The 14,188-nt window shown below is 41.0% G+C and overlaps 1 protein-coding gene across 1 annotated transcript; it reads left to right on the top strand.

The window, feature by feature from the left end:
* Positions 1-5,946: 5,946 nt before the first annotated feature.
* LOC114360641 (androgen-dependent TFPI-regulating protein-like) lies at positions 5,947-13,120 on the top strand. Its single transcript, XM_028315395.1, has 5 exons — positions 5,947-6,014; positions 9,299-9,467; positions 11,103-11,240; positions 11,807-12,027; positions 12,839-13,120. Exons 2-5 carry the CDS (start codon positions 9,300-9,302, stop codon positions 13,089-13,091), a joined length of 780 nt encoding a protein of 259 aa, XP_028171196.1. The 5' UTR covers positions 5,947-6,014; position 9,299; the 3' UTR covers positions 13,092-13,120.
* The last annotated feature ends 1,068 nt before the right edge of the window (positions 13,121-14,188 follow it).

Here is a 14,188-nt window from a genome sequence, read left to right as displayed (position 1 = left end):
AATTGATGTCATCATCATCATTTCAGCTGGACGTCCACTGCTGAACATAGGCCTCCAGCCTCCACTAATGATTTGAATGATTTCCATATCGCCCGGTTGGTGGCGGCCTGCATCCAGCGCCTTTCATTTGGAGATTTAAAGTTTGTCTTAAAAACGTGCCCAAACAAAATTGATAAAGTTATTTGTTGGTATAAATACTACACCCCCAAAAAATATTACACCATTCTAAAGTTGCGTACTTGAAGAAACTACACCAAAATGGCAACCAAATATTTTATCGTGGCGGTTGCTATTATTCAGATATTTAGTTTTATAATCATTTACAAACTGATAAAATAAATATTCTATCTATGTTCGATTTAAAACTAATTATACACATACTAGCGTTCGCCCGCGACTTCGTACGCGTGGATCCCGTTTTACCGCCTTAGGAGAGGAGTTTCGTAAAATTCCGTCTTAGTGAGCACCTACGTTCTAAAAGGAGTTCCATGCTAAATTTGAGGCTCCTAGCACTTGTAGTTTCTGAGATTTCGTGATGAGTGAGTCAGTGACCTTTCGCTTTTATGTAGATTGGTATTGTAATTTGACTTTGACAAGATAATTTTGACGGTATCGTTCTGGACAGAGTTGAAACTATGGATTTCTTTTCAGGCTGTCGTAGGTCAGTACATAAGTGGCAGCTCTGGCTATAGTGCGGCTGGATTTGGCGCTGCCAGTGCCAGTCTAGGAGGTGCCAGTATTGGCTTAGGAGGTGCCAGTGTTGGTTTAGGAGGTGCCAGTCCTGGCGTAGGCAGAGGCATTGGTTTGTCGAACAGACTTGGCGTATCCAGCGGTCTCGGTTTATCAGGGAGGCGCATTGGCACATCCTCGTCTACTCCTAGTTTGACCGTCGCCTCTGGTGGCCCCCTGCTGGTCACTGCTATCTCCCCCATCGGTCCCAGCGGTCTTGCCGTCGCTTCTGAGAACGCCATCCAAGGAAACCTGCTGGTGACCGGTCAGCTGCCATTCCGATCCGTGACCGGTGAGCGCTGTGGCCTTCTGTTCAGGCACACATGCTTTCAATGAGCACGGTACGATTGCGCGGGACCTATTTAAATCTGCCGCCAACTCCGTCCCGCCAAAACTTACACGGCGAGCGCGCGCGACTACAGCAGCGCCGCGCTCCACGACGGCAAACGAACGAAAACTATGCAACGCGCTCTCTCGCGTTTGGGCCGGCATCGCGAGTGCCACGCTTATTGTGTGCTCCAACGGAAATGTGAAATTGGTGACTTTTTGGAAATGTTTTGTGTGTGAGGCCTCCACCGTACTTTGCTTGTAGTTAGTGACTCAAGTGAACCACCGAAGACACCGGGCGAAGCCCTAACTACCGGCCGGCGGCGTCCTACAGAGTACCTACCAGCAGCGCGGCGGCAGACAAGGTACCTGTTCGATTGTTTCTGTGTTTTGTTGATTGTGTTGTGCCTAGACGACACTGGGGAACTCATATTCGGATAAGCTATCGAAGTAGTTAACACCTTCGAAGGCGCCCTGCCCACTGCTGGGTCTGGTGTTGCCACTTGTGGATGCGGTAGCGGAAAGGTTGGCATCACTAGCGAGGGTTTTGGCCGTCGTAACATCTACTACTGACGTGGTATTATGTATTAAAGAACTTTAATTGAATTTGTGCTTTCTGTTTTTTCTTCCCTTAAATGTCATTGACCTTACATGCCTAGATCATTCATTACGCAGTTTTAACATTTTTGTTTTGTAAACATCATTTTTTGTAACAAGTAAAAGACTGACAGTGGTGACTGATTTGTTTCCGCCTATTATTCTCAGTAGTGTAAGTGATTTGAAAAGTTGAAAAGCTACATAATATTTATGCCATGTCTATGAGCCCTATACATAATTATGTATAGATAGGTGCCTATATGGATGTTCGGGTTGACTCACTAGTCAAATTACGTACTTTTTCGTTCGTTCGTTTCAGCCAAATGACGTCCACTCCTGAACAAAGGCCTCCTCCAAGGTTTTCCACAATGCACGGTCCTGCGCTGCCCGCATCCAGGCTCTTCCCGCGACCTTTACCAGATCGTCGGTCCACCTAGTAGGAGACCTGCCCACGCTACGTCTTCCAGCCCGTGGTCGCCACTCGAGAACTTTTCTGCCCCAACGGCCATCGTCTCTACGAGCTATGTGCCCCGCCCACTACCAGTTGATTTTAGCAATTCTGCGAGCTATGTCGGTCACTTTGGTTCTCCTGCGGATCTCCACATATTTATTAATTCTTAAGTTTCTAAGAATCTAATTGTGCAGCTAATAGAAAACAAACCCAATGTTTAAAGCTCTAAAAAGTTTTTTAGAAGTTGTATATTGGAATAATCAGTGTTAGTGCTACATAGGTAGCATGACCTCATGATGGGGTACTAGTTTTAGTGAAGTGTGCACTAATATGAGTAGCAGTGTTTTAAAAAATAAATCAAAATCCAAACATTATATCAAACGCCATTTATTCCACATCATTTATTCCTTTCTTTTTGAACCTCAAAGATTCAGACCAAGTCGTCCTGCCGCATTCAAGGACAATCCCAGTCCCCCATTGAGTAGCCCATAGTTGTACCCAGGGTTCTGGACAGGGGTGAAGCTTGGGACACCAGCACCACTGCTGGCATAACTGGTGGCTGAACTGGTGGCGAAGGATTGGGCTGGTTTGGTGGAGAAACGGCTGAGGTCCTGGTTCAGCATGTTCTTCACGCAAGGGCAGGTGGCGAAGACTGTCTGGAATAGTAAAATATGGTTAGGATGTTCTAAATTTATAGTATAACTCAAAGGTGACTGACTGACTGAGTGATCTATCAACGCACAGATCAAACCACTGGACAGATAAGGCTGAACTTTGGCATGCAGGTAGATGTTATGACGTAGGCATCCGCTAAGAAAGGATTATACGAAACTCCACCCCTAAGGGGGTAAAAAGGGGTCCACGCGTACGAAGTTACGGGCGGCGGCTAGTGTATGATAAAGTATGTATAATAAAGTGGATGAGGGATACCCAAAATATAAATCGCGCCTGACATAAAATCTGTTAGGTTTTGAGTGTTCTCTATGTAAAATAATATTATTATAATCACAGTGTTTATAAAAAGTACCGGGACGTCCACTAATGAGGTGAACCGACGACATCATAAAGGTAGCAGGAAGGCGCTGGATGCAGGCCGCACTACCGGCTAATATAGAAATCATTGGGGAAGGTAAATATTATGTTCAGGATGTCTTCAGCCTGAAATGATGACGATGATGAAAAAAATATGTCAGCTGCCTGATTCCCTTAGTATTTACAACCAAAGGGATTGCTACCATGTACCTTAATTTCGAGTTTCCAACAACTTGCAACAGTGCCGAAATATCGGAAACTCGAAATTAAGGTACATGATAGCAATCCGTCAATAATAATAATTATGTTAGTGACTACGAAAGTTTAAAATATTCTACCTGTGACAGGCACACTAAAGAGAGTGCTACAAAAATAAAAGTCTTCATTTTAATTGTTCCACTAATCAACTAAAACTAAACAATCAGGTCAAAGGTATAAAAAGAGGCCATTTTGAAACAATGACACACATTTTGTAATATAAATGGGTTAGTTACGTGATGAAATCTATACTATTACTTATTACTAATATTATAAATGCGAAAGTAACTCTGTCTGTCTGTCTGTGTCGCTTTCACGCCTAAACCACAGAACCGATTTTAATGAAATTTGGCATAGAGATAGTTTGAGTCCCGGGAAAGGACATAGGATAGTTTTTATCCCGGTTTTTGAAACAGGACGCGCGCGATAAAGTTTTTCTGTCACAGACAAAATTCCACGCGGGCGAAGCCGCGAGTTAGCTATAACTTGGAAATATCAAGTACAAAATGGTAATTGTGGTGTTATTTTGTGGCAATAAGCAAAAACACGTGACTCGTAACGTACGTTGGTGAGTCGACACGTCTGATCGGAAAGCATGTGTAAATTCATCAGGAACATGACACATTATACTTATTCTCGTGACACGTGAGTAGTGACTACTTGTTCACGAGCTACGAATTTACTTTCAATGACGTCTCTATTTTACCATCTCAATTTACTTTTATTACATACATACACGACATAGCCCGACGGATCAGCAAGCTGAAGTGGCAATGGGCAGGGCACATAGTACGCAGAACTGACGGCCGATGGGGCAGAAAGGTTCTGGAATGGAGGCCGCGTACCGGAAAACGCAGCGTGGGACGTCCACCTACAAGGTGGACCGACGACATCGTAAAGGTAGCAGGGAAACGCTGGACGCAGGCCGCTACCAATCGATCAACATGGAAAGCATTGGGGGAGGCCTATGTTCAGCAGTGGACGTCCTATGGCTGAAATGATGATGATGATGAAAGAATGTATTGTGTACGTGTAGTTTTGTTCCCAGTCCCAAACTAAGCAGAGTTTACGTACCTATATGTATACTAGGTACATACATTGGACATATAACGGATATAAACACAAACATACTTGTATCACAAAAAGAAAAGTATTTGTATACATTTTTTGTACAAATAGATTTATGTTCAAATTGTATTGTGGGTTTTATTTTTACCTTCATTTTACCTTCACATCACATTTGGTGGTTAGGTTATAACAGTTTGTAATTACCTAGAACATTTAAATTTTTAAGTATGTTTTTAACAGCAAAATAAAATTAACTCACTGATGCCAAAAGTGTACTAGACCGGAGTCCAAAAGTATCTAAAGAAGTAGGTTAAATTATTGGTAAAAAAATATACAAAAAGCATCATTCGTGACGAGACTAATGCATGAAAATTGCATGAAGCTTTTTATATAAAATATACTTAGGTTCCTTTTTTGTATTATTTTGTATTTAAAAAAATGGCCACTCACGCGCCATTTCCTCGTAATTTTCAAGAATTTCAGGATATCGAGTTTTGCTATTTTTGTCACCCCTCCCGTGCACATCGGGCCTCCCATACCTCAAACACTGACTAAGTTATATGCGCATTCTAGGTGAAGCGAAGTGACAATGGGCAGGGCATAAAGTACGCAGAACTGACGGCCGATGGGGCAGCAAAAGTTTCTGGAGTGGAGGCCGCTACCAACCGGGCAAGATGGAGTTCATTGGGATTTGGGAGAGGCCTATGTTCAGCAGTGGACGTCCTATGGCTGATGTGGCGACATCTACGATACGCCACTATAAACTAGTGTCCCAACAGATGGCGCTGCCGCGCTGTTACGACCTCACTATGGCATACTCCACCTCGTGTACAATCCTGAATCGCGGTGTCGGAGTTTTCTACCCTTTTTTTTTTTTTTCGCTGGTAAAAATGCATTGAGTTGCATACCCGCCGCTGTGGTCAGGCGGCGGGTTATGTGGGGCTCTCCCCTCCAGAAGGAAGGGGCCTACCCACTAAAAATCCACCATCTCCGTCTCGCTGAGCACAGGTGGGAGCCGGTGTAGCGAGGCCTTTCCCGACATGTTCCACCTATGCGCAGACCGTCTGCTATGCGTGCAGAGTCCATCTTCGACCACGCCATCTTTTATTTTACAGTGACAGTTTTTTGCACTGCCACTGACCACTCGGAGATATACAACTATACATATACAAACCCTGCCAAGTTCTATTATAGACAAACCAAGATGGTGTAAATTGGACCTTGGTCCCCGAGCACAACACCCGCTCGGAAGGAAGCACTAACACCTTAGCTTCCTTATTGTGAATGACCATCATATCCCACAGCTGAAATGATGATGTTGATTGTCTAGTTTTCTTGGTGCATTCTGGGCACGTGACTTGGGCCCCTCAAAACAAAAGTTTGAGAATCATCAACTAGCAATTTACAAGTATGCCCTTGACACCTAGTTTCCAAAACGAGACAACTTCGTCACCGAATCGCTTAAAACCAGTACAGTAGACGCATGCCTTTTGATAAGGTTGTACTTTTGAAACAAAAAACTAGTGTGAAAAAAAATTTGGATTTACTATAAGTAAGTAAGTTTGATTATCTTGTATTATTAAAATTGGAGTACTTTTGTTCCCTTTTGATAAGTTTATACGAAAACTAGTGTAAAGTTTTTGAATAAAAAAACCGAATGCAAAACCTAGGCGCAGACCACCGATTTTTAGTTGGCCGATAGTTGGGCCCGATTTCAATTTGTATGAAGAATCGGCCGATACCAAATCGGTGTAATATGCGCACTTCCATACATGCCCATACATTAACTGCCCGACTAAACTATAATAAATCGGTGGTCTGCGCTTAGGAAAAAACTGACTCCAAAAAATCCACTAAAAAGTTGAAAAAGTTTTTTTATTTAATAGCACAAATATTATGACCACGATTGATATTTTTGGAGTCGGTGCCGGTGAAAGTACGTTTCTTGAGCTAGGCATTTGGCAGACTGGACTCGATTTCAGTCAAGTATAATTATTTAAAATGGGAGCAAACATAGCCCTCACCGACTACAGACCTTATATCGGCCGATAGTTTGGTCGTTTTCTAATTTGTATAAAAATCGGCCGATACCAAATCGTTGTAATGTGCGTGCTTTTAAAATTCAAATATTTTATTCAGTACATAGGCCCTTTCCAGGGCACTTATACACGTCCCAAATATAGCTTGCCCTACCACCACTTCGGGACAACATATGGGCTGGTGCTGGCAGTCACCTTTGTCAGCCTCTTTTTCAATAAAATACAGTAAATCTGGGGGCACGGCAGTGCCCCCACCAAGTCGAGCACGGCCGTACCATCCTTTTCTCGAAGCAATTCAGGCCATTTTCGACCGCCTGTAACTTCGTTCTGGATAAAACTAGAAGGCTGAATTTTCATTAGCTATGCAGGCATTGTAAAGACACGGTATATTTCAAATTTCATTCAATTTGAACCAGTAGTTTAAGAATTATAACGGGTCAAAGTTACTTAATTTTGTCACTCACTGACTCACTGACTGACTCACTGACTGACTCACCGATCATCAAAACTCTAAGGCACTTCTAGCAGACCTAGAAGCTTCAAATTTGGAATATAAGTAGTGTTTGGTGTATGAATCAAGGAAAAACTAAAATATTTGGGGGCACGGTAGTGCAACCGCCAAGTCGAGTAAAATTTTTCATTTTCGGTCCAGTTTTCTAGATACATAACTGCTGTCTACAAAATACAAAAAGAAATGAGATCTGGGGGCACGGTAGTGCAACCGCCAAATCGAGTAAAATTTTTCAATTTCGGTCCAGTTTTCTAGATACATAACTGCTGTCTACAAAATACAAAAAGAAATGAGATCCCATCAAAAACAATACTTGTCAAAAAAACCAAGTCTCGCAACTCAGTTGTTCTACGGTAAAAAGTTGTGAGATCCATGTAATACCAAGTCCAGGCCAGGAAATCTTTAACGTTTTACATAAATATATTGACTTGGCCATCGCATGAAAACACGTGTAAATTAAATTATTTAGTGCGATGGCCAAGTCAATAATTTATGTAAAACGTTAAAGATTTCCTGGCCTGGACTTGGTATTACATGGATCTCACAACTTTTTACCGTAGAACAACTGAGTTGCGAGACTTGGTTTTTTTGACAAGTATTGTTTTTGATGGGATTATAGTTTACATGACACTTGATGACACGCAATAAGTGCGAGCTAGGCTTACCTGCCTAGCTCGCCAATCCACGCACTCTTGTCATTTAAATAATCGTTTACTTTAGAGTATAATTTTTTTATAAGGATTTTTGAATTTATGAGATTGTGGTATTTTATCAAACATTTTAACACTATTCCCCAAGAATGACCTACCTACTTTATGTAGTCTGACTGAGATTTGGAACGGCAAGTTTATTTTTATTTTTCTTATTAATTAAAGTTATGAGAATCACTTTTTTAGGGTTCCGTAGCCAAATGGCAAAAAACGGAACCCTTAGGCCTTTTTCACACGTCGTAGTGTATGGGCATGGTACGTAGCTTTCACATGTTCCGTGCCCATACATTTCACCACCGGGTACCCGGCGCCGGTTAGCCGGCGTCTGTCTGTCCGTCCATCCGTCTGTCCGTCCGTATGTCACAGCCATTTTTTTCCGAAACTATAAGAGCTATACTGTTGAAACTTGGTAGGTAGATGTATTCTGTAAACCGCATTAAGATTTTGATGCAAAAATAAAAAAATAATAATAAATATTGGGGGCTCCCCATACTTAGAACTGAAACTCAAAAAATGTTTTTTCATCAAACACATACGTGTGGGGTATCTATGGATAGGTCTTCAAAAATGATATCGAGGTTTCTAAAATAATTCTTTTCTAAACCGAATAGTTTGCGTGACAGACGCTTCCAAAGTGGAAAAAAGGCGGTCCCCCCCCTCTAACTTCTAAAATAAGAAAATGAAAAATCTAAAAAAAACATATGATGTACATTACTATAAAAACTACCAACGAAAATTGTTTTGAACGAGATCTAATAAGTTGTTTTTTTTAATACCTCGTAAATCGTAAACCGCTTATTACCGCGTAATCTTTCATACAAATAACTTAAATTAAAAAAATAATAATTTTAATTTCATAAATCAATGGTACGGAACCCTTTGTGCGTGAGTCCGACACGCACTTGGCCGGTTTTTTTTCGTAAATTGATGGCAGTTTTCTATTTGTTTTTTTTTTTCTTTAATTTGTAGGTATTTCGCAAATTACTAATAGTCCCGTTAGCCCCTCATACCTACTAAGCTTAAAATATGCTTGTATCACGAGTGAGCTCACCACAATAGTCGAGCGGCAGTGGGGTTCGAACCCGCGTTCCTCGGATATTGAGTCCGACCTCTTCACCATCTACATCATCATCATTTCAGCCATAGGACGTCCACTGCTGAATATAGGCCTCCCCCAATGATTTTCACAAAGGCCTGTTAGTAGCGGCCTACATTCAGCGCCTTCCTGCTACCTTTATGATGTCGTCGGTCCACCTTGTGGGTAGACGTCCTACGTTGCGCTTTCCGGTACGTGGCCTCTACTCCAGAACCTTGCTGCCTCATCGGCCGTCAGTTCTGCGTACCTACTATGTGCCCTGCCCATTGCCACTTCAGCTTGCTAATCGTCGGGCTATGTCAGCGACGTGAGTTCGTTTACGGATCTCCTCATTTCTGATTCGATCTCGTAAAGAAACACCGAGCATAACCCTCTTCATAGCACGCTGTGCAACTTTGAGCTTATTTATTAAATAAGTCCCATAGTGAGGCGTCCGGCTATCGTGGCTTCAAATTTTTAATTTTTTTTTCGTAATTTCAGAATGGACAAATACATCTACCATCGGGTTATAGGCACGTCAGTCACTTTGACATGGTTGGCTCTATCCACGTTGTACACACACATAGAGATGGATAAACACCTGCCGACCCATCCGGAACTACAGGTGTTTAAAGATTTAAGTGCCCGGTACAATACTGTGTGGAATGCTGTGAGTATAAAAATAATCCCAAAGAAGCACACTTATCAACCCGGAAACGGATCGTAACCGTATCAACGTGAGGCGGTCAGTATTATTTGTGTGAACTACATACTGTAACGCACACTTATCCGCACCGTAACGTAAACGCCTCGCCTCGCGGTTGACAGCGCGCGAAAGACGATGACAGCTTGTGACAAGCGATACGGTGTTGATCCCTTTCCGAGTTGATAAGTCTGCTATGACCTTAACACGCACATCCCGTTTGCAGTCCCGCAAAAAACCGATCCGTTCGAATTTGTAATTCGAATTTCAATCAGGGATGTTATGGATATCCGTAACCGTAACCGAAACTTTCGGATATCCGAAATAAAAAAATATCCGTAACCGTAACCGAAACCGGTATAATATTATTCCTATATCCGTAACCGTATCCACAACCGAAACTACATAATATCCATCCTAATTTCAATCACACGTCATAATGTTCACACGACAGTTCAGTTTTGCGTGATCCTGCACCACTAATCCAGCGAAACTGGATTGCCTTGGGAACGAACCCCTATGAATATACAGGGTTATTTGTAAAACACTAGTACCCTCGCAGGACTAGGTAGGTTCCATATAGGGTGTAGAGTTGTAGATATCCGCTAAGACAGGATTTTACGAAACTCCATCCCTAAGGGGGTAAAACGGGGTCCACGCGTACGAAGTCGCGGGCGGCCGCTAGTAATCATTATAATGTTGATATTTATCAGAAAATTGTGATAAATGTCAACAAGAATTTAAAACACACAGGCTTGTTTTTCCGTTGTGTAAAGGTACACAAATATTTTTACTATTCATTTTGTACGTTTTTACTATTCTTCTTTCTTGTACGCTGTTAAGTAGTTATTATTATGACACTCGCTTTATTATTGTTTTTTCTTATTATTAGTTGCCCCGGAATTAGTATGTTCATGAATTCTAATGATTTAGTTATTTTTCTTTTGTTTTACGCTTGTTTGTGTAAAAAAATATAACAATAGACGTCATATTTACGATTTTAAAATTTGATTGTCGACTATTTATTATTGGCGCTTTGACGCACTCAATATACAATTTTCGGATGTATTTATACATAAAATATGTAAAGTATACATGTATACTTATGTAACATGATCAGTTCAAACTTTATTATCACGATAAGCACGTATTCATCAATTTGAAACCGTTTTACATTTTTTTTAAATATTTTTGGACAATTTCACACAGCGCCATCGAGTCCCAAAGTAAGCAATTAATATGCTTGTGTTATGGGTGCTAGCTTGACGGATATAATACTTATATACTTTTTTTTATTAAATACATACATAGTATACATAGTACCGCCAAACAAATTTCTTTTCTGCTCAACCCAAAGGTAAACTGGTCGAGAATGTTTTAATGCATTAAGTTCGCCTTATGTACAAATTTATTTTGGCATTAAAGTTTAAATAAATAAATAACACCCAGACCCGTCACAGAAATTAAAATTAATCATTTCAATTTCTGCCCGGCCGGATATCGAACCCGGGACCTCTCGGCATAGTAGTCCGTTCTGAACCACTACACCAAACGGCTTTGCTTTTCAATTTTAAAAATACATAATAACTTATTTTGTTGCAGGTTTTCTTGAATATTTATGGTGTAGTGTCTCTAATATGTGACCTGGCTCAAATAAAGGGAGGTGACAAGGAAGTGCCTCATGGTGTAAAGAAATTCCGGTTCAAATGGTTCCACGAAGTCGTGTTCCCTCAGATGGTGGTAAGAATTCATCATCATCATCATTATAATAAATACATCACCTTGGTCAAATGATAAAGACTGAGAAAGATTTTGAAAGAAAGAAAGACATTTTGGAACAAACGAAATGTCCTATGATGGTAGAGTCGCACGTCGAAGTCGGTCTTCAGCCTTAAACTTCGGCCTACAAGCAGCTACAATTTAGACTAGGCGCAGACCACCGATTTTTAGTTGGCCGATAGTTGTGCCCGATTTTAAATTGTGTGAAGAATCGGCCAAATCGAATCGGTGTAATGTGCGCACTTCCATACATGCCCATACTGATCAACTGCCCGATTAAACTATCGGCCGACGAAAAATCGATGTTCGCGCCTAGGCTTGTCTGAAAAGAGATTCTTTTGTTATCAACGGACTACGGGGTTACTCTGAAAAACGTTGTCCAAATTTTCGAATGTTGCCATCCTTCTCTCGCAAAGCGAGATGAGCATGAGCGACAGTGACAAATAGACTCGAAACTATATAAACAGCGTTTCGGAGTAGCCCTGCTGATGACAGTTCACTTTTTAATTTTTTCTTTTTTCTTTCAGGCCATGAGCATCTTCTGGCCAGTATATTTTTTCGACAGGGAGTTAGTGTTCCCAGCTGTAGTTGATATACTTATGCCCCCATTTGGAAACTTTGTATTCCATGGACTACCGATCCTTTACGTCTTCTGGGAACTGATACATTTACCCGAAGACCAGCCGAAAAATAGGAGTGACATTAAGAAAATTTACTCTATTTCGATCAACGCTTGGTTTGTGTTTCTGTAAGTATTCATGAATTTATTACGACAATTTTATGCAACTTACTATTTTATTTATTTTGCCAATGGTCCGTGACCCTCACTCGGCATGGGGCACACTGAAAACCAGCGCCGTGGCCTTCGTCACCGTGGGCCACGGCATATGCTGAGTGGGGTCCCGTTGCAGTGTGCATCTTGTTGGTGAATGGGTGGCACTGCTCAGTTTACTCTTGTTTTTATTTTTACTTCTTCCATTATTATGTGCCACTGTCATGTCTATGTAATTGCCTGTATTTGTGTGATGTCCATTATAGGTAATAAATGTATCTTTCTTTCTTTCTTTCTATTAAAGAAGCATTAAATTACGCAAGACCGGTCGTTGTGAAAATCCTTGGGGGAAGCCTTTGTCCAGCAGTGGACGTCATTTGGCTGAAACGAACGAAAGAAAGTAGAGAGGGTGTACGCTCCTATGCTGAAAAAAAACTACAGGAATAGCCTGAGGTGTAGAAGCGGCACGGGAGAGGTGACATTGACATTGACGTGACCGAACATACACATCTGAAGATCTGAAGTCTCGCTGACGTTTAGCCGTCACAAAAATACCTCCCGAGCCGTTCCCATACAGGCACTGACTCAAGGCCTATAATCAAAATCCAATTTTCTTTAGTTAAGTTGGTCAGGTAGACCGACGACCTCATAAAAGCAGCTGGAAGGCGCTGGATGCAGGCCGCTACCAACCGGCCATTGTGGAAATCCTTGGAAGAGGCCTATGTTCAGCAGTGGACGTCCTATGGCTGAAATGATGATAATGAAGTAAATTAATGAATGTTTTCAGGACGCTCTACACCAAGTACGTGGACCTAGGAGTATGGATGTATGAGTTGCTGACATTTTTCGAAGACTCCATGGTCTTCCCGTTTATGTTCACAATCGTAGGATTGCTGTCATACATCGCTTTCAACGCCCAATGGATCATCAAAGATTTTGTATGGAAACTGAGAAAATTCGAGAAACTCACCGTTAAAGACATTCATTTTTTCAAAAGCGTTTACAAAATCTACATACAGAGAGAATACAAAGACAATTAAATTAATTATAATACAATTACATTTTAAGTGCGGGTATGTTTAAATAATCCTGTTGTTTAGTTTTACTTGTTATTTTATTTTGTAAGGATGTACTTGCTTCAAATAAATACTTTTCCTATTCTATCTTTATTTCTTTCTGTTTACTATACCTGGTTGGGCCTATGTCCAACTTTCTTCTCTTCCTTTTCTTCGGTGGCTCCAACTCTCAAATTATCTAGCTGCATGAGATGGTTTCCCACTAATCTGTTTATCGGATTCGGGGCCAGCACCTTCGCAGGAGCCAACCTTCGCGAAAAACCTCTATGGAAAATTAAGAAAAAACTCTATGTTGTCTTGGAACGTCTGTCAACTAAGTCAATGTGAAAAATCCGCAGAATATTTGCTGAAGATATTGAAATAATCAAAACCGCAAGAAATATCGACGGGTCGACCCTCGAAGCCTGGTCTCCGTCTTCTGATCCGCAGGTTGGTGGTTTCCGTTTTATGCAGCTGTATTTTTGAGTTGTTTGGAGTCACCAGCCGACCCCCGCATCATCTTTCTTCCCCGCAATTTTTTTATTCCTGGTGTGGCTATTTACACGCCACACCAACACCTACCTACTTATCTAAGATTTCAACTACACTCGCAAGCAAAAGTGGAATCGTCCTATTTGTTCCGAGAAATCGTATGTAAGAACTAAATCATATTAGTATACCTACTTTGTAAACTTATGTAACTAAAGTGTATTTTTCTGGAAATATTTTTTTTCTATTCTATTCTATTCTAAAGGGCTAACGGGACTATTAGTAATAGGCTAGTTTCCTAAAAAATTTTTTTTAGTCCGTCATGTTTAATATCAAAAAATATTAGACACGTATATTTTTATTTGTCAATCTAACAAATAATTACATAGTTATGGTGCGTTGAAGTTCCGCACGACGTCACAACGTGCGGCACTTTTATGCACGCATTGAACTTTGGCGCGCTTTATCTCTTTAAATTTTCATTAGTTTGAAAAATTGAATAATACGTGTAGAGTATTTTTGGATAAGTAACTGACGGACTAATTAAAACTCTTGCTTTTTGACCCAGGAAACATCCCTATTTATGCATAAAG

This window comes from Ostrinia furnacalis, unplaced genomic scaffold, assembly GCF_004193835.3.
Source record: "Ostrinia furnacalis isolate ACB-3 unplaced genomic scaffold, ASM419383v2 OfSCF5107, whole genome shotgun sequence".
NCBI lineage: Eukaryota > Metazoa > Arthropoda > Insecta > Lepidoptera > Crambidae > Ostrinia > Ostrinia furnacalis.
This window is presented reverse-complemented; position numbering and strand designations above follow the sequence as displayed.